The 22001-nt window shown below is 38.7% G+C and overlaps 1 protein-coding gene and 1 gene segment (V, D, J or C); both read right to left on the bottom strand.

Annotated features, from left to right (window-relative positions):
• LOC129012899 (T cell receptor alpha variable 41-like) overlaps positions 1 to 10642 on the bottom strand; it is a 188552-nt gene extending 177910 nt beyond the window's left edge. The window contains 2 exon segments of the V gene segment in view: positions 10141 to 10418; positions 10591 to 10642. Of these exon segments, the coding sequence occupies positions 10141 to 10418; positions 10591 to 10642 (330 nt within the window).
• LOC129012897 (T cell receptor alpha chain MC.7.G5-like) overlaps positions 1 to 22001 on the bottom strand; it is a 595859-nt gene that overhangs the window by 232239 nt on the left and 341619 nt on the right. The window lies entirely within an intron of this gene.

Below are 22001 nucleotides of genomic sequence, written 5' to 3'. Positions count from 1 at the left end.
ACTCCATAGACAGAGTATCCTTGAGGGCTGCTGATTGCCCATTTTTATGGTTATTTCTTGATTATATGCTAAACAAGGGGTAGATTATTCATGCCTCCCCTTTTTAGATAGGGTAACTTCCTGACATTGCCATGGCATTTGTAAACTGTTGTGGCACTGGTGGGAGTGTAGCAATAAGGACGACCAGAGGTCACTCTTGTTGCCATCTTGGTTTTGGTGGATTTTAGCAGGCTTCTTTACTGCAACTGGTTTTATCAGCAAGGTCTTTGTTACCTGTGTCTTGTGTCAACCTCCTATCTCATCCTGTGACCAAGAATGCATTAGCCTCCTGGGAATGCAGCCCAGTAGGCCTCAGCCTCATCTTACCCAGCCCGTATTCCAGATGGAGTTGCTCTGGTTCAAATGTCTCTGACGTGTTCATATAAAAATATTACTTTGCTACAAAGATGATTAGGATTGGATGTTAAGATAACCAGTCTACTAACACCTTTCTATAAGATCAGAGAGAAATTTCAAGTGATTGCCTTCTGAGAAGCTATATGGGGCATTGGTTAAGAGCATGAGCTATGGAGTTACATGGTTTGGATTCAAATTTTGGGAGTGTGCCATAGGGCAAAGTATTTAACCTCCTTGTGCCTCAGCTTCTACAAACCTGGCTAATAACCAGAGTTGTTATGAGAATTAAATTTGTTAATATACGTAGAACACTCAGAACAGAAACCAGTTAGTAGTAAGAACTAGACAATTACTAATTATTATTATTGTTAGGTGTTGCCAGCCCATGTGTTAGAAATATTTTAATGTGATGATCTCATATATGCATATGTTCTAAGCAACACGTGTAATCATTGAAACGTAGGCATTTAATTACCTTGTGACTTGCCTACTTTATTACCAGTTGACTTGCCTACTTTTAACTTTTAAAAAACTTTCTTGATATACTTGATTCTCTGTTTAGGCATTATATGAAAAAAACTTCTTTTATTCATATAGAGTTGCTCAGTACAAAATGTAGCTACCCAGAGTTAGCCAAACTGCAAGGTTAAGGGCATAGACCTCCAGACTAAATCTAAATAAGACTTCTGCCCCCAACTGTAAGCAGGTAGGACTCAACTACAAAGGGGAGATAAGTTCATGCAAGACCACTCTCACTACTGGCACCAATGGCAAGGTTGGGTATTTCCTGAATCGGGTTTCATAATTCACTAGAATGACTCATAGAACTCATTGAAACCTAGTATACTTGTGATTCGTTTATTACAGAGAAAGCATACATTAAAAGCAGCCAAGGGATGAGATGCATAGGGCAGAGTCTGGTAGGGTTCCAAATGTGAAACTTCCACTGTCCTCAGGGATGAGTTACCCTCCCAGCATCAAGGCATGAAACACCCATGGAATATTGCCAGTCTGGAAAACTCAGCTGAGCTTTGATGTCCAGAGTTTTTATTGGGGCTTCATTATATTGGATGACTGATAGCCTGTGCGGTTGAACTCAGTCTCTAGGTTGTGACCCAAACCCTCCACCCTAAGTTATATGGTTGGTCTTTCTGGCATGGCCAGCCCCCATCCTGAGACCATTAAGTGTGGCCAGGCTCACAATGAGTCATCTTGATAGCAGAAACTATTAAGTGTGGGCCAAAGACCCCACCATCAATTATAAAGACATGCTAACAATTCAGGAAATTCCGAGCCTTCAGAGGTTATCTCCCAGGAACTGGGACAAAGACCAGACCTGACTTTGGGTAAGGCTAAATTTCTTGCTACACGTTAGTAGAAGAATCAGCAAATTCCAGTGTCAGGAATCTAAGTGTTCCCATTGTCCCACGGTGCCTGGCTCACTCTGATCTGTCACCTAAGCCTGGAACCTCAAGTTTGGAGGTGATTGGTCTAATGCTGCTGCTGTGCCCACTGTGTATACAAGCATCCTCTGCAGTTTTCCATGTTGATACCTGCTTTTATGTGAATTCCTTTTTTAAAGTCTTCATTTTTTATCTCCACTCATATTGGACTACAGCCTCAGTTCCAAAAGCACTGCTTCATATGTTTTCAATCCCCTCCAGTCAGTGTTTGAATTAATGGGATTGTCACTAGGAACATCTACACTTGAGGGACAGCCAAACACAAAGTAAGATACATGTCTGATGGCTCAGATTCATTCATTCATCACTATTTGTCATACTCCTTTGTGCCAGGCACTATTCTGAACACAGAGCATTTAGTGGAACTTAGAGGTTAATAGGAAGGACAGATATTATACAAATAATCACACAGAAATACATAGAAATTACAGGGTTTACACGAGGGGAACAAATTTAGATTGAGGAGCAGAGAAGTGTTCATTGAGGAAGAGACATTTCATCAAGATTTAAAGAAGGATAAATATTAGCCAAGCGACTGGAAACCGTGATTTGATTTGAACTGGTAAGAACAACATGATGTGAGCTCTGAGTTTAGTCTGCACTGCTTCCCCACTCCCATGAAATGAGGAAAGTATTTCTTAACTAAACTAGAAATTCAATGGCCCTTTTAATCCAAGGTCCTTACTAGCTCTGAAGGTTAGAAAGAAACCTAGTGAAGTAATGAAGAAACATTCCAAGAGACACTTTTGGAGAGTTTTCAGTATATCTCATGCCTGTGTCTGCAGCAACTGGAGGCTCTTTTCTATCTTTTAGGATTTCCAAGCAAAGGAACCAGAAATCACTATAAACATGAACTCATCCTCATTGAAATGAGCCAAGTGTACTGCAGTGAAAAAGTTAACCAGGTCTGATACTCAGCTTAAAGGATGCTGGAATGAAAGCTGTGGTGGGTCTCAGACTAAACACTGTGAGATGTCTGTGTGCTAAGGGACAAGAAAGAAAGGAAATCGCTTTACCTAGCGTAAGCAGATCAGGATTTGGGGAGGCAGAAGGCTCATAGAATCATTGGGCAGACTGGAGAAAAAGATTCTAGGCTCGACTTCCAGGAGTGATGCCCAGAACCACCCGTCCATCAGCGTCGTAAGAAGGCTGCAGTCCTATCCCTATGCTAGCTGCCTCCAGTGCTGCCAGCAACAGAATATGCAGCCAAACAGGCCCAAACAGGAAGTTACTGCTCCTGGCCCAATCAAGAAGATGCTGCTGGTGCCTAACCCAGACCATGTGGCCTCCACTGCCCCTAAACCAAGAAAAGGGATGCCCCTGCCTAGCCTGTTCCTCAGATGGCTCATCTCCCAATCAAATACTTGGCTGAATACAGGTCTGCACCTTAGCTGCAAGGGAGCCTGGAAAATGTAGTTAGCAAGGCAGTAGTCACAGCACTTGGAAGGATAAATGTAGAGATGGTGTTTGAATCCTTTCTGGAAGTCATTAATGACACCTGTTCAGTAAAAAAGAATGCCTGGAGAGACAAAACAGTAATTATAGGGATAACAGAAATATTCTTAAGAATTAGGAGTCCTCAGCCCTAGAAGATGAAAAATGCAATGAAATATGTGAAAGTATTTAAATGGTCACAAGAGATAGTGAAATGAACTTTATAACAGTAGAAACTGAGGTTTGAAGTTGGTGAAAGTATAAAGACTTTATATCATACAAAGCCACATTCGTACAGGTGTCAGCATAGTTTGAATTTATCATACTTTGACATTATATTTAAATGAGTTCAGGAATGAGAAATAAAAACTAGTTTTTAAGGGTAATTGTATTACTGACAACAGAAAAAAACCCTAGGTTTACCAAAAACTTTGGTCATGCCATATGGGTGATACTTATTCTTGTCTTTACTTTTTTTTTTGAGATGAAGTCTTGCTCTGTTGCTCAGGCTGGAGTGCAATGACGTGATCTCCACTCACTGCAACTTCTGCCTCCCACCTTCAAGTGATTCTCCTGCCTCAGCCTCTGGAATAGCTGCAATTACAGGCATGTGCCACCACACCCAACTACTTTTTTGTATTTTTAGTAGGGACAGGGTTTCGTCATGTTGGTCAAGCTGGTTTCAAACTCCTGACCTCAGGTAATCTGCCCGCCTCTGCCTCCTAAAGTACCAGAATTACAGACGTGAGCCACCACACCTGGTCTCTTGCCTTTACTCTTTACCTAAGCCAGACAGGCTATTCATATATTGTTTCCTCAATATGTGAAATGATTCTTTGTTTGAAAATGGACAACAATGATAAGTGACTAGAGCCAGAGAAAATGAAATGTATGAAACATTAATTAAAGAATTAAGAAATATATGGCTAAGCAATAAACTCTTTTCTGAATTCTAGACATACTTGAAGAGGTCCTCTTTCCTTTAATCTTTTTGGATGGTTATTCCCTGCTGCCGCCACCCGCCCTTGGGTAGATTCCACACGCGTGCGCAGATGAGTGTTCTGCTGAATACTTGAGGGCACCCTCGGCAGATCTCTAGGTCCTCTCTGTGCCCCTCTCTCCTCTCGCGTATTCTGTCTTATGAACTTTAGCTGCCTTAGTCTTCTCTGTCTCAGCTCTGTTGCCTCAACTCAGGGAGCCTACCAGGTTCTGCCTTAGTTTCCCCTCTTTGTGCTGTGGCCTAGAAACTCTCTCAAGGCAATAAGCTATTACAATGTTAGGGCTCGCCTCATTTGTTTCCCATCTCTCAGGATCATGGTCATTTATTGCTTGGTGTACCGTGTTTTGGAAATTGTTGATTTATGTCATTTGTCTGGAGCCTTCTCAGTTGCTGTTGTTTCAAGTGGAAGGGTAAATCTGGTCCCTGTTATTTCAGCGTGGCTGGAAGCACAAGTTTAGATAAAATGATTTTTATTGGTTATATCCATTAGACAAATGTGCCCCCAGTTTTTAAATCAACTCCTTTGTTAGACATTGGGATTTCTTTTCCTTCTCCACTCATTTAAATAAAGCTCTCACCAACATTTAAAAAAGGAATCTTTGTACATACTTGATTGTTTTTTAAGAAAGAAGAAATTTCTAGAAGTGAAATTACAGGGTCAGAGTGCAAGGACTCTTTGATGTGTATTGCCATATAATTTTCAGTTCTTATGGAGTAGTTTTCTGTACAGGGAAGTGGACCCTGGGAGCAGCTTTTGCCACCAGTAGAATCCAAGGGAGTAAATCATCTGGTGGTCCTGTGGTCTGTGCTTGCCTCTAGGTCTTGGTTTGCCAAGTCAGTGTATATTAATGGGTCCTAATCTATAGGGGTCTTTCTCTACTCGTCTCTTGGACTCAACATTCTTTCACAGGCAGTGATGAAGGAGGTTTTCTGCTGATTTTTCTATGCTTGGCTTGAATCTGGCAGGATCTGCGGTAAATCTAGCAGAAAATTCCTGGCAGATTCAAGTTTTCCCATCAACTTCCTTTGGACATGCAGCTTTATCTGCTCAAATCTATTTTGATTTTAATTCCCAGTTGTGGGACCACCTCTTTCCTGATCTCAAATTCTGTTCCATATTACTGAATAGGTTTAGTATCAAGCTTTAGCATTCTTGCTGTCTTACATTATTGAACTTTAATGGCTCAGCTCTGAGCTAAGAATGGAGCTTTAAAATATGAGTTTGTAAAAATACAAAGCAGTACTATATTATCATATGCCTTAAATTAAGTTTTTAAATAATCCACATAATGTGTTTAAACACCTGCTGATAGTGCCTAGAATTGCAGCTCTGCACTATTAGCCATTGCAAGTACCCAGCCCACCTCAAAGGAAAATAAATAAAAATAAAATAAATCAGAAAATGCAAAGATCAGGCAATTTAATGTCATTGTATTTCAGGGGAAATGAGGGGGACTGAGGGTGAATATTTAATCTGAGGTTGAAGAGAATATTTCATACTTATTAGCACTTCAAAAGAAATTTCACATTGTAGTTGATTATAGTTGTAATCAAGTATGAAAATTTATATATACAGTAACATGATATCACTGGGTTGGTCATTCCCTGGAATATTTTCTTCTCAATCTACTAAAGAAACATTTTCTTCTAAAAATGTTTAATTTTATAATAAAATCACCTAGAAAATTTTCATCACTTAATAGATATGCAGCATGTCTATTTTATATACTTCGTACACTGAATGGTGAGTACTATCACTGGTATTTCTGATTACAAAGATATTGCCAAATTAGAATGTAAAATTCAAATAAGATTCAAATTCAAATACAAAGTTTGGCCAGGGGTGAAAATAGCATTAGTTTAAGAAAGTAGTAGAATAGAACATACATTTTGAGAAATAGCTGAGAAAAATGTTGACCAACGACCAAATGAATAAAAACTTTTCTTGGAGAGACGATGAACACTGGGGAATAGTTTGGCTCAGTAAGGTGAGAAATGCATGTTTCTGGGGGATGTTGGAAAGCAAGCTCTTTGGAGATTCTAAAAACTGGTTTTAGATACAGGAGAATATTTGGATAAGCTGAGTGATGGGAAGGTTGCAAAGCCACAATAATAAGGACAACCAGGTGTGTGGGTAGTGATTTGGCACTGACTGAATTGCATAGCAGTGTGGATAAGTATGGGAGTGAAAACTGTTGTCTTGGAGTATATTAGGATAGTATTTCTTGTCCATTTAATTCCATATATATATATATATATAAAATTCCTTGATAATAATATTAATTTTTGTTTGTTTAAAATTTTTCACTTTTTAAAAGGTATTCATTTTCACGATCTAATTCAGATTAGATCATGATTTCTTTTGATAAAGGTAGAGTGTGTATTATTATCCTAATTTTCCAGGTTATAAACTGAAGCTGAAAGTGGGGATGTGACTTCAGAGTTACACTGCAAAACTGGGACTAAGACTGTAGTGCTTTTTCTACTAAATTGTGCAAAGAGGCCTTTTAACACAAGTCTGAAATAACTATTATATTCACTTATTCTTCCAAAAACCACTTCTTGACCTCCTTCTAGATATCAGAATTGGGCTGGTTGCAAAAGAAATATCAGGGATGAAGAAACACAAGCCGATGTCCTCACAGACCTTACATTCTCAGTGAGGCAAAAAAATCAAGTAAGCAAAGAGGCAACACACAAGGGCATAGAAAGAAAGTCAGCAAGACTAAGTCACTTCTGATGAAAAAGAGGAAATGTGATTCCACACAATTTTTTTCTTCAGTTTCTACTATTGTTAAATACAGTACTAATCCCTTTGTGGATACAAAAATGAAGAAAACACAGCCCTTGACATCAAGAAACTCTCATTATCAGAGCAGATGACAAAGCAGCGTAGATCATTGAGAACGCTCCTGGCTCCAGGCACTATGTTAAGTACTAGGGACACTGTAATGACCAAGGCATGGTTCCTGCCCTCATGGAGTTTGCAGTCTATCAATTTCATCAGCTACCTGATTCATGGAAATGAGGCTTGAAGTCAGAAACACTGGGCCAGACTGAGTTTCTCTGGAGAGAGTTCCAATGGTTCCCATATCAGCTGGGAGCTGGTGCCTGGTAAGTGCTCTCTAAGCACCTACTGAGGTGCTGAAGGCCAGATACAGGAGAGGGGAAACTGACCAAGGCAGTGGTTTCTACTAGTTCATTCATTTGACTACAGGAGGGCATTGACTTCCACCAGAAACAACTTGAATTGCTAGCTTTGGCACCTGAGATTCTTTCTGTGATCACAGTGTCCACACAGTAAACTCTGAGGATGCTGAGAAAATTGAGACCAAGAAGTCTGTCTCTGTGAATAATCTTGTCAACTCTATGAGGAAACTTTTATCCATGTTTATGTTTTCTTGATTTTTACTTGTGCATTTATTAGATGGAAAAATGACTTGGCTTTCAGGAAAGACCAGTGGACTCTCAGATGAAGATGACTTTTTATTTTATTTCATAAGAACAGTTTTTTGTTTTGTTTTGTTTTCCCTGTCTGTTAGGGCCAGCATCTCCTGTATCTTCTCTCTGTCTCACCCTGGAATTCCACTTGGACCCTCCAATCTCAGCACTCTTTCTTTCAGGAAAGTGACACAGGTGTGTCCAGTACTTCTTAAAAACAGGAAGCCAGGAACATGTATTACCGATAGAGAAGCTGTGGTCAGTAGTCACTGGGACAGCTACATAGGCCAGTATCTAGGGCTTTTGAAGGGGATAAGGCACTACTGAGAGCAGACAGGCAGGGTTGTGTCTTCCGGCTCTGTGTCCTCTCTATTCATAGGGAGAAAAGGCATGTCTTAGCTTATATTCCCTTAAAAGCTGAGACTGAGATAAATGTTTTCATGCAGGGCATTTTTGGGAAGTGATCTCATGGAACAGGAGTAAGGGATCAAGGGAGCAAATTTGGATAGTGGAGAAAGCCAATGCAACGGTGCATAATGGAGCTGGCCACCATGTGCATGACTGGTGCCTGATCCTGACATGACCTTCTGAAGAGTCTTTTGAAATATGCCTCAGACTTTTCCTCCTGCAGGGCGTGGGGGCGGGCTGGAACCATTTATTCAATTGTTTCTCTCATTGTTCAAAAGTGAGCCCAAGAGTGTTTCTTTCTCCTTTCTCTTTCTCCTTCTTCTTCCTCTCCCTTTTTTCTCTCTAGTATTTGTCTTTGGGAAATGAAGATATGAGATCCAAAATGCAAGAATGCCAACTTGGGAGAGTGGTGCTAAAATGTCTAGAATCACATTTATGCTTATAGAGCAATCAGTTCACATAAGGAAACAACGGAGGTCAAGGGAAACGGAATCTTGAGGGAAAAAAAAGAAATTAAGGTGCTTGAAGCATTTGAGAGAAATTATTAATAAATATTTTTAAGACTGTGTTGAAGAACTTAGAAAAAATAGCACATTGACATAGAATAAATGAAAAAAAATGTAATTATTAACTAAGAAAGTACATTGTACCAGAAAGGAAATATACTCATAGTTGTCATTTTGGTTGTACAGTGGCAATATTCATGTGGTCATAATCATATATGCACTGACTGTCTATTTAACCCCAGCTTATGATATATATAACTATGTTGAGAAGGTGAGAGTAGTGGCATGCTGCCATAGAAGGCAGTCAATAGATCATGCTTAATAACGATAAATCAAGAGTATATACATATTAATTAGAAATTGCTACAATGGATTTGAATTGTAAGGTGGGGGTAGAGCGTGGTATTTCTGTTTTCTTGATGGGATAAGGAAGGAACAGACCTTTATAATACTACTGGCTTTTTAGATATGTGCAGGTAGTATTTTGATTTAAAAAACCTTTGATTTTAAAAAAGAATGTAGCTATAATTTAATATATATGATTGATATTGTTGAGTAATAAGAACAATAATAATCATAAAACTTGTTTTGATATAAGAATTCCACTGGGATTGGGAATAATAATGTAAAGAATCCTTGGAGGATATAAAGAACCATTGATTTAGATACACTGGGTTTGATATTTTGCTTCATGAATTTCCACAAATGCAAGTTTCCATTAGAGATCTCCACATGAAAACTTAGAACCTGTTCTTTTTTCCAAAGAAGCAGCTGAGCTTCCTCAGAAACATCTCTTACCAGTCTTTCATTTCCACACCACAAACCAAACCATAGAGTCATCTTTCTATTATGTTTTCTACAGCTACTCTCTGTTTTTCTTAACACTATTAAAAAGGCCAATTGCTGGACATCATTAGGAAAGAATCTAAAAACTAAAATTATTATAAGGTGCTTATTATTTATATTCCACGTACTTCTTCAATGATCTGTGGTATTAAACCATAGTGAGTATTAGCAAACTCATGGTGCATCTACAACTAATACTAATAATTGATACCCCTTATGTAACACTATGTGCCAAGAAACGTGTCAAGCCCTTTGTGTATATTACCTCATATAATCCCCACAATTGGGGTTAGGTACTATGGTTAACACTGGTTCCTTTTTATAGTTGAGGGAAAACTGAAGCACAGAGAAGTTAAGTAACTTGGTCAAGATCATCCAGTTAATAAGTAGCGGAATCAGGATTTTTATACCCCGTGTATTTTACTTCCAAGGTAAAAATCACATATTTTAACATACTTGGTGATGATGTTGTAGAGAAGAGAGATGGTCTGGAAGGGGAAAATATTGTATTTTAAAAACTTAAATATTTTACATCATGTGACCAAGGATAGAGACAGACAAGTCTGAAAGACAGGAGTAAGAAATGATGCCTCAAATTTAGAGTTTAGGTACGGGCTCCAGGTGCCTGGGGAGCACTGTGTCTCACAGCACAGATGTAGATGGCAGAGTCTCTGGGCTGGGAGGCTGTGATGTGCAGGGAGCTGTGCTTTTCCTGTATGTTTATTGTGGCAATTAATCTTCCATTCTTCTTCTTCCCTGAGCTCAGCATAAACAAGGAAACAATGCCTCCTCCTGGATGCTGTTGCAGCCAGTGTAAGGCATTTGTTCCTACCGAGTAACTGCAGTTGATTGTGATCAATTCTCCTTCCTGGGCAGTCAGGTCCTGAGGACTCTGCTCCACTTCATTTTTGGCGGCACTTACACCTGTTCTCAAAGACATCATCAGATACAGAATATTATAATTATTGCAACATTTATACACATTATTTCTTTACACATTTTCAGGAGGGCACTCCAGATTAGCCACTTGGAGTCCCTTCTCTCCCCTCCCCAGAATTTTGAAAAATATCTCATGTCCTGAAACTCCCCAACTTACAGCTTAGCTGAAGCCACGAAATAGCCAACAAAAATTGCCGGATCTTCACCATTATTACTGCAGGAGAAGCTCACACGGGTCTCTGTTGGAGGATTTCGGAATATACGTTGGACAAAGGAGTCCTTTATTTTTAAAACGTCTCTACATTTACTTTAGAAATCAAAGGGGATTCTCAGCCCATCAGAAGCAGCAGAAATGCACACTTAAGAACATTTACAGTTTTACCTGCAAAGTGAACCATCTGTGATCTTTTCAATGTAACACCCACATTGCCACCTAGTGGCATGAGGCGTAGACATTTATTATGCAGGTCACATACTTGAGCCCAGGAGTTTGAGGATACAGTGAGATATGATCACGTTACTCCGCTCTAGCCTGGGCAACAGAGCAAGACCCTGTCTCTAAAACAAACAAATAAACAAACAAACAAACAGCACCTCTCACCCACAATACAGATAGAGAACCAAACTTAGCATCCTCCTACTAGGAGTCCTAGAAGTAAGGTGAGGGTAATGTGGGAGAACAGATGCCTGATGATTTTTTGACTTCAGCCAGCCATGATAGATCAAGTAGAGTAGCTGCATTTCACATTATATCTTTTGAAAACTCAAGGCCAGATCTGTTCTTTTTTGTAAAGGTGTCCTTATAAATATCTCTGGTTTCTTTATGTGACATCCTTGTTTCTTTCTGCACATGGTATTATTTCAGACTACTTTATTAGTTTTATCTTTCTTATTTTTAGACTTGCTACAGTTTGTTCATGTCTCTTCAAATGTGATTCAAATATTGTTGCCCTGTCAGAGTATTGCTGTACTCATCTGGTTTCCAGTCGTTTTATTGTTATCTATGATAGTTTCAGTTGTTTTATCACATTGGTGAATTATTTTGAGCTTGTAGTCCTTTTCCACTTTTGGGATTCCTTTCTAAAGAGATGACATAGAGGTCAAGCTTGTACCAAATAACCTCCTTTTTCTGGCAATAGCTTATTGGATGTGGGTAGATACTATGCTCATTAATTTGAACTAGAGGTACAGAAACAGCAGTTAGTGTAACTAGGGCTTTAAAGCCCTGTGGGATTCAAACCAGACTCATCTCTTAGTAAACAGAGCTGGGTATGTTCAAACTGAAGTTATTGTGGAGTAGAATATGACAGGCTTACAGTGGAATCTGGTTTACCAGGAGGAGAACAGATTATACATCCAGAGAAAAGTAGATTCAGAAAGCATAGCCAATTGGTGATTTTCTTCTTTCTGTGAGTCCTAGCTGTATTTTTCACAACTTGATTTTATGAGACTTTCTAATATCCTTTCAGAAAATCTTTTCCTTAATTACTTTGAGTGCGTTACACAACAAATACTAAAAATTCAGGATTCCTTCTTCCGGACATTGCAACTCATTTTTATAAAACTACTGTATAAATATACAGTTATCTCCATTAAATTCTATTTTGGCAGTTTCAGTCTATCTTTCCAGTTTGTTCAGATGATTTTCAATCTTTAATTTATGCTGTAAATAAACATATTAGCTGGACATCATTAGGACATCATCATCATATACCAATCTCAGAATTTGCTATTTGTACATTTAATGGGCAAAACTTGTGTGAATTTACATAATATCAATGTGAACAGGTCAGAGTGAAGGATAAAATCATGAGGTGTAACAAATAGGGCCATTTTTCTAAATTGTATATTTATATATGGCCGTTCTTTCAACTGAGGATTCACCAAGTCTAGCATTATGCAGAATGACAAAGTGAATAGAGGATACAGTCTACATCCAAATGAACTTAGGTTTGAGCCTTAGTCTTACTACTTACTAGATTCTTCTACTGGATTTTTCTATTCAATACTCCAATCCTCAGTCTCCTTATTCATAAAATGGGTGTAATAATACCAAACTTGTAGTTTTGTGGTGGGGATTACAGATAACATTGGGAGTTAACAAAGTATAGAATTTAAGAATGCAGGCTTTGGGCTTGTCAAACTAGTTGTATGCCAGGTCTTCCCTTACTAACTCTGTGTTCTTGGGCAAGTTAGTTAATTCTTCTGTATTAAAAATAGTTTCCTTATCTTTAATAAGGATTGCAGCTACTTCATGAGGTTGTAGTGAAGATTAAGTGAATTAATGTATGCAAAGCACTTAGAAGAACACTTCATGCACATTAAGCCCTTGATAAATACATGTCAGTTCTTCTTACATATGTAGTACAACAGGGCCTGTGATAAACACAACACTCAACAAATGATAATATATATTTTTTTCCATTGATATAGTGAAAAACAAATTATTAAATGTCTTGCAAATATTTGACATGTTTGAAGTCCATGGAAGTCCTTTGAATTTAGGACTTGTTTTAAAAATGTCTTTAGTGAGCTCTTTCTGGCTTAGTACTGATCACTGCATTATTTTCTAAGAGCCCACACCGTTATCTGTTAATAATCTGTTCTAGAATTTTGCTGGGTATCAATCCACTATTTCTGTGTTATGAGTTGGGGATTTCCTTCATTCCCAATAGGTTTTCAAAAAGTTCGCCCAATGCCTTGCCAACCATGCCTGCAAACTCTTTTTGTATGTTGGGGATTAGTTTAAATGACCCAGAAGACTTGATCATTTTGAAAGCATCTAAGTCCTCTCTTAGTATCTCTTTATCTGTCATCATTTTTCATTTCTTCATTTCCAGTTTGAAAATTACTCAATTTTTTTTTTTTTTGAGATGGAGTTTTGCTCTTGTTGCACAGGCTGGAGTACAATGGCGTGATCTTGGCTCACTGCAACCTCTGCCTCCCAGGTTCAAGCAATTCTCCTGCCTCAGCCTCCAGAGTAGCTGGGATTACAGGTGCCCACTGCCACCCCCAGCTAATTTGTGTATTTTTAGTAGAGATGGGTTTTGGCCTTATTGGCCCGGCTGGTCTCGAACTCCTGACCTCAGGTGATCTGCCTGCCTCAGCCTCCCAAAGTGCTGGGATTACGGGCATGAGCCACCGCGCCCGGCCCAAAATTATTGTATTTGATGAAGAATAGAGGATGAAATCAGTAGCTGAAGTGCTCTACCTCTTCTTTATTCTCTGCCAAAATTATTCTATTTTCCTCGATATGTAAATTAACCTTCCTCCCCACCCCACCCTCTTCATTTCTCCAAACTGTTCTAAAATGTTTTTTATGTTCCACTTCACATTTTCTTTAAGCTTTAACTGTATTCATTAAAAAGTTTCCACTTTTTAACGATTTCCTTAAAGGCTCATGCTATCTTTGCTATTCTCCTTTGCCTTTTTGTCAGTCAACATTTTTATAATTTTTAGTTAAAAGCTGAGTTAGTATACCTTCCCGTACTGCTATAGGTTTTATCAGATGGCTCCATATTTCATATGCTTAGGAACTGTTTGCAATGGAGTAGTAAGAATTTAATTTTTTTAGAGCTTCTTGTCCCATTAAGAATCACATTTAGATTTTTTGGTTGTCTTCTTTTTTATTGAGGTAAAAGTCACACAACATAAAATTCATACTTTTAATCACTTTAGAGTATATAATATGGTAGCTTTTAGTATATTCACAATGTTGTGCAACCATCACCACTATCTAGTTCAGAATATTTTCCCCAAAAGAAATATATATTAAGTAGTCCCTTATATATATTTATATAAGTATATATATATTTTTATATATATTTATATAAGTATACATAAATATATATATACCCCACGCATATATTAAGTAGTCCCTCCCCACTCCCCACTTCTTCCAGCTTCTGGCAGCCACCTACCTGCTTTCTGACTTTGGATTTGCCTATTCTGGGAATTTCATATAAATGAAATATACAATATGGGTATTTTGTATCTGGATTTTTCCACTTAGCATAATGTTTTCAAGGTTCATCATGTTGTAGTAGGTGTCAGTACTTTATTCCTTTTTATGGCTGAATAATATTCCATCGTATAGAGATACCACACCTGGTTTATCCATTTGGATTACTTACACTTTTGACTACCGTAAACAATGCTGTTATGAACATTCATGCACAGGCTTTTGTGTGGACATATGTATTGTGGGTAGATACATAGGGCTGGAATTGCTGGGTCATATGGTAATTCTATGTTTCACGTTTTGAGGTGCTGCCAAACTGTTTGCCAAAGTGATACCATCATTTTACGTCCCCACCAACAACGTATGAGGGTTCTAATTTCTCGCATCCTTGATAAGACTCGTTATTGTCCTTTTTAAAAAGTCATAGCCTTTTACTCAGTGCAAAGTGGTATCTTGTGATTTTGATTTGCATTTGTCTCATGACTAATAATGAGTACCTTTTCACATGTGTATTAGACATTCTTGTATCTTTGTTGAAGAAATGTCTATTTAAATATTTTGCTTACTGCTTGTTTATATTTCTTTTTACTATTGAGTTGTAAAAGTTCCTTATATATTCTAAATACAAGTCCCTTATCATCGGGTACATAGTACATATGATTTGCAAATGTTTTCTCCCATTCTGTCGGTTATCATTTCATTTTCTTGATGGTGTCCTTTGAAGCATAAACAAGTTTAATTTTGTTGAAGTCCAACTTATCAATGTTCTATTTTATTGCTTGTGTTTTTGGTGTCACATCTAAGAAATCACTGCTTAACTCAAGATCATGAAAATTTACTCCTCTGTTTTCTTCTAAGAGTTTTACAATTTTAGTTTTTACATTTAGGTCTATGACCCACTTTGAGTTAATTTTTGTGTGTGGTGTGAGTATGAGCCTGTGAAAAAAAAGACGATATGTTGATCATAATGGCCTGGGGCTGGGCGTGGGGTGTGGTGTGGTGTGACAAAGCAGTGGGCGTGCCAAGCCCTGTTAGGATGGTCAGCACTAGGCAGACAGATTGCCGTGAGAGAGCAGAACTGCTATGGTGGGACTTGCAAGTTCCAGTAATGCTTTGAGTACTAATCTGTCCCTTCTAACTTACCTTTTATCCACTTTATCTCCATGTTAAATTTGTGTGATTATTTTTATTTCTACTTCACAAGAGAAAAAAACTAAAGCTCTGAGACATCAATTAACTTGGCCAAATTTGCATAGCTAATAAGTAGTAGAGCCAGGACTGACATCCCAGTCATCATATTCTAATTCCTACACATCATGCAAGAAAGCCTGAAGGACAAGAGAGAACTCACCTAAATGAGAACAGGGATATTATCTGAGACCCTCTTCCCTGACCCCATTTTCTGTCAAAGAAACCCTGTGCCCCTGGAATTAGAGGCAGTTATATTTGATTTTGATTTTCCTTATCTTCTAATAATGTCTTAACAGGACTGTCTGTGAAAGAGAGAACAAGGCTCTACAACCTGGGTTTTCCAGCCTCACTACATATTTCCTCTGGGCCTTTGAGGTTTTTGTATAGCTCCTGCTGTGCTTTTAGCACAGTGTCTCCCAGAAGACAGTAGTACACGGCTGAGTCTGATACCTGGACTGAATATTTCACAATGGGAGAGTTTTTGTCTTTAATATTTCTGCCTCCAAAGTTTTTGCTGTTTTCCATTGTCTCTCTCTGAAGAAGCTGCAGAGGTTTGCTGGGGTATTGGACATACCAGAAAAGGGTAGGGTACCCCGCGGATGTGTACGTGCAGTTCATAGTCACAGATGCTCCCTCCGAGACGGTTATTTGGCCTGTCTGCTTGACTGAATTGCTGCTGGTTCCTCCTGTAGGGGGAAAAATGTACTGATTTTATGGGTTTGGCCAGAGTTGTATCTTTTGGAGAAGGTTTTTATTATTTTGAAATAATACAAAAAATTTTCATAAAACGTACTTACCAAACATTAAGATCAGAATTAGACAGTCCAGAGAGGAGTTCATTGTTAGTGTCTCTGGCCTAGCAGAGGGCATCACTGTTGAAGTGAGGGTTCACAGTTGTACTCAGAATTCATGCATAAATTATGATTTCATTGGTGAATAGCACCCCCACGTGGCAAGTTAATGAACAGGTTATAAGACGTCATCTGCCTCTCAATGTTCTGCTGTGTGTCCTCACTACTGTCCTCATTCTTAAGAGTCATGTTGGGTGTGAGGTGGTCTTTTTGTGCAAAGGGGACTCACCACACTAAGTCTGTTATCTCTACAACACTTATTCTAAGGGAGAATAATCTCCACTAGAACTTACACATCACAACATGTCAGTATTTTAGACAGTTGTTTCAATATTTTCAGTTTTTAAGAACAATATTGTGATAAATCTATGTTTACATAAACCCTCTTCATACATCTAATTATTTCCTTATAACATGATCCACTGAACACACATTGTGACCAAATGCCGAATGGTGAGATGTTAAAGTCAATATCTGGGCGAAGCTAAAGCTGAATCTGAATATCAAAAAATAGAATTAACTTCAAAAATACAAGAATAAATATGAAATTCTATCTAAAATGTAATTATTATTATAATTGTATTAACAAAGACTTAGCATTCACATTTCAAAGTTTAGCATTACAGTAAAAGAGCAGTAACCTCTCAGGACTGTCTATTGTTTGATTGCTCCTGTTATTACCATTTTTCACATTTGCAAAATTCTTTACTGAAAATGGTAGTGAATCAAGATATTTTTGGTTCTCTCTTCTAGAAAAGGGTAGTGCTGAGGGTACACTTATTCCTTTTTTATCTGGACTTGAAGATTTATTTGATAATGATGGTGCAATTCAATTGAAGTCATTTTGCAAAGTCTACTTAACTTTGTTCTTTTTTTTTTTTTTTGGACTGCTTTTTTTTTCTGACTGCTTTTTTTTTTCTTTTTTGTTCCTCAGTCCTGGCATAATTTTATCTGGTTTCTCAGAAATGGAAATATTTCTCTTCAAATATGCAACCTTGCACTTAGACTAGAAGTGGCTTGGCTTACAGTTGAGTATTTGCAGTCTTTATTTCTGGTTACATAGTAAATGGCTCAAGACTCATGGTGCCATAGAAGGTTCTTGGAGTAACAGAAAAAAAAATTCCGTGATGTGTGTGTGTGTGTGTCTTAGTAACCTTCACTATTTTGATAGCTGGAAAAAATGAATCACTTTTTTTAATGTTTCTTTGATGACTAAAGAATTTGTATACCTCTTTATAAAGTGGCCATTTGTACTACTTTTTGTGAATTGCTCATTTTCCCCAGGAATATTAATGTTTTATTATTGTTATGGTTTGAATGTGTCCCCCAAAGTTCATATGTTGGAAATTTAATCCCCAATGCAACAGTGTTGAGAGGTGGGAACTTTAAAAGGTCATGAGGGCTCTGTCCTCATGAATAGATTAATGACATTATCATGGGAGTGGGTTAGATATCTTGGGAGTGGGTTCCTGATAAAAGAATGAGTTTGGCACTTTACCCGTTTCTCCCTTTTGCGTGCACTCTTTTGCCCTCTGCCTTTGGCCATAGTATGGTGCAGCAAGAAGGCCCTCCCCAGATGCAGGCCCCTGGACCTTGGATTTCCCATCTTCCAAAACTGTAAGAAATAAGTCTCTGTTCTTCATAAATTACACATTCTCAGGTATTCTATTATAGCAGCACAAAATGGACTAAAACAGTTATTGATTTATTTTAATTTTAAGGGTAATTTAAATTACATTTTAAATACAAAGGTATTTCAGAAAATCACATTGTACATATTTTAAATAACTGATGTCAAAGAACTTTCCTTCATTACATTACTAGGCTTGTAGTTTTGATCAGTGAGCTATAATTAGAGGACAGATATGGGCAATGTTTTGACGAATCTTTCCTTTCCCCATTTCTAAGATGCAGTCTCATGTGCTTCTTAACCTGGGATAGCAAATCAAGAAGCCTGTCCAACTTCCCACATACACTCCTGCACTCCAGGGCCCTGTCTGGATAGAAAAAAGAAAGTGTTCACACCCAGCCCCTCTCACACCCCTTGCAATTTGCACTCAACTCCTCTGTTAGTCTCTCCTACTGTGTCATTAGGAATATAAAAGTACACAGTTGTGCCTAGTGCTCTGATAGAGGTTTTCTGCAAGTGGAAAGAGGTTTTAATCTTAACTTAATGGGCCTGAAACCTTTGTAATCTTCCTTTTCATTTATCATGATGCCTCAGAGACAAGGCATTTTGATACCTCTTTGGGATATTGGACATACCACAAGAGGAAGGTACCTACCCATTTTGTATGTACAGTTCAACGTCAGGTGTGCCCCTGGAGAAAGGGTCCCATGGCCCTGTGTCTAAGTCACTGAGTCTCTAGTGGTTCTTCCTGGAAAGCCAAGGTTCTTATTAGAATGAATGGAAACGACATTGAATCTAAGTAATAAAATGAGAAATAAGGGAAATTATAAAACAGCCAAAATTTTAAACTGTCATTTTGCTCACCAGAGAGTAACAGCCTCACAAGCATTGAAGTGGAGGCACTGATCATGGCTGCTCCAGTGCTGGGGACTGTGGAGAACCCATGATTTCTCCTGGCTTGCATAGGCTGTCTCTCCCAGGATTGAGGCTTCTAACTCATACCATTGATTGCACCTCCCTTCTTTAGATTTTGGGAAGTTTGTCTTTTAGTACTGGTTCCTCTTTCAGATGTGAGACTCCAGGATCACTAGACCTACTAGGTCCTTAGAGGTATATACAAGTACTTGGCATGACTACACATAGGAATCTTTTAAATCTTAGATTAGCAAAAACACACAAGTGCTTTGGCACTGGAGGAAGAAAGAAAACAAAGCACAACACAGTGGCATCCTATTTTGGGTTAGGGAGTGAACTCTAAGCATTACTTACAATTCTTTTTGAATTAGTGGTTAGAAGAGGGAAGCTCTGGCTTGTGAGACACATGCTGCCCTGTCTGTGTCTAGTTAAATCAATAGAAATTAGTAATGATGATGATGATAGCTAATATTTACTTAGTGCTGAGTGATGAACCAGAGGCTTTGCATACATTAATCCACATGATTGTGAAAAGTAGGTGTTAATATTATTGTTCCCATTTTATAGATGAGGAAATTGATGATCAGAGAGGATAAACAAATTGCTCCAGGTCACACTGCTCAAAAGTGGTGAAGCCAGGATTCAATATCTGATTTGTCTCTTTATTCTCTGAGTCCACAGGACTTGGCTGTCTGTTCACACATTATTCAATAGTTATTTATTAGGCTCCAGACACTAGAAGGGTCGTCAAGTTTAATATTTGTTGGATAAATTAATCAGTCAATAAGTGAATTAAGTATTTTATTTTAGAGCCTAGAAATTTAACTAGAACATCCATCTTTCGAAGTGTTACTTCTTTATATCCCTGCTCTTTGCCTTAGAAGAGAAGTCAACAAAGGCTCTCAGTAGAAAGCCCCAGATTGGGTATGCTAAATGTTTTTTTTTTTTTTTTTTTTCTGAGACGGAGTCTCATTCTGTCGCCAAGGCTAGAGTTCAGTGGCATGAGCTCGGCTCACTGCAACCTCTGCCTCCTGGGTTCAAGCGATTCTCCTGCCCTAGCCTCCTGAGTAGCTGAAATTTCAGGCGGGTGCCACCATGCCAGGCTAATTTTTTTTTTTTTTTTTAGTAGAGGTGGGGTTTCACCATATTGGTCAGGCTGGTCTTGAACTCCTGGCCTCAGGTGATCCACCCACCTCAGCCTTCCAAAGTGCTGGGATTACAGGCGTGAGCCACCACACCCGGCCTGGCTATGCTAAATGATTTTTAATAGTGACGCAGTGGCCGGGTGGGGTGGTGCGTACCTGGAGTCCCAGCTCCCCTGGAGGCTGAGGCAGGAGGATGGCTGGAGCTCAAGAGTTTGAACAACACAGTGAGACCCCCATTTCTAAAAATATTTTAAAAATAAAATAATAATAGTACAGTTTCTTTAGTGAGGGTAGAACTCTGAAATGTTCAGGAGAGTACAAAGTTATTCTTTAGACAGCACCATGAGTAAGGGCAATAAATGTTTCCCACTTTGAAGTTGTAAAAAAGCTCACGGTACAACTCAGCCCCTTATTTGGTTTGACTATTAACCTCTTTATGCATATTTTTTCCTGTGCAAATAGATCTCTCCAAGCATCTGGATCTCTGCCACTGCTGTGGTCCTAGGTGAAGAGTTTATATTAAATATGTAGATGTCAAAAGAACAGGGCATCTCACCATCTCAGAGATAATTTGAGGAGGTGAGGTGCTTCTTTTCTACACCAAACTACTCAGTTAGTTTGCCCTCATTCTGTATGCCACTAGGTTGAATTGTTATCAAATTAATGTAAGGTCTTTCCCATGCTCCTGCCTGTAACATCGATATCTGAATAATTTGTTTGAGTGATGGCATTCCAAACTAGTGATCAGGGCCAGCTTCCTGGGTATGAACCTTGTACAGTCTCATAGAACTCATGCTTTAATGCTCTGCTGTTGCAGTCTTCAAATTCTTAGGAAGTTTTGCATTTTCATTTTGTACTGGGTCCTGTAAATTATATAGGCAGTCCTGCTAAAGGCATATGTCTCCTGGTAGCTCAAGGGCTGAGCATTCTTGTCCATTTGTTGATTATTCAACCCTGTTCAGATCGATGAGGCAGCAGAGATCTTTATTACATAGGCTTTCACAGAGGCATGTGGATTTTTATTTTCCCTCTGCTCTGACTTCCATTACCTTTATCACCACAGCACAATTTTCTAAGGTCCTTAAACTGCCTAAATTTGAGTAGGGAGTCTTACACAACAGAAGAAAGCACAAATATTGCCTTCTGGAAGATGCCTTCACAACAGACCTTTTTGTGTCTGAAATTAAGACTCCTTCCTGTCATTTTCCCCTAAACTCACAGGTCATCTGCAGTCAACAGATCTACAGAAAGCCTATCAAATAAGTGTTTAGCCCCTTTTCCATCAGCAGGAGCAGTAACAGCAGCTGCTCTTGAATGAGCTTTTCTGGTGGAAGAAGCCTCTGAGCTCAGAGTAACACCAGATATCTTTGGTTCTGATGTTAATACAACAATCTTCCCCACTTTCATCTTGACAACCTGCAATCTATTCTCAGCACGGCAGCCAGAGTGAGACTTTTACATGGAAGTCAGATTATATCACTCCTTTCTCAAAGCCTTCCTATGGCTTCTCATTCCACCTAGTTCTAGAACATGTTAGGCATTTCCTAATTTAGGACTGGACTCTCCTCTGCTTAGAAAACCTGCTCCAAATATATGCAAGATTCACTCTCTCATCTTCTTCAATTTTGCTCAAATGTTATCCTTCCAGTGAGCCTACTCTGACACTTTACCTAAAATTACAAGGGAACCACCCTTCTGTGGCCCCCTCCAGAATTTCCTATCCACTAACTTGCTCTGATTCTTTTCTCCACAGACTTATCTTCTTTTTTTTTTTGTTTGAGACAGAGTCTCGCTCTGTCGCCCAGGCTGGAGTGCAGTGGTGTGATCTTGGCTCCCTGCAAGCTCCGCCTCCCGGGTTCACGCCATTCTCCTGCC

This window comes from Pongo pygmaeus, chromosome 15, assembly GCF_028885625.2.
Source record: "Pongo pygmaeus isolate AG05252 chromosome 15, NHGRI_mPonPyg2-v2.0_pri, whole genome shotgun sequence".
Classification (NCBI taxonomy): Eukaryota; Metazoa; Chordata; class Mammalia; order Primates; family Hominidae; genus Pongo; species Pongo pygmaeus.
Note: the sequence above shows the minus strand (reverse complement) of the source record. Positions and strands in the feature narration are given on the sequence as shown.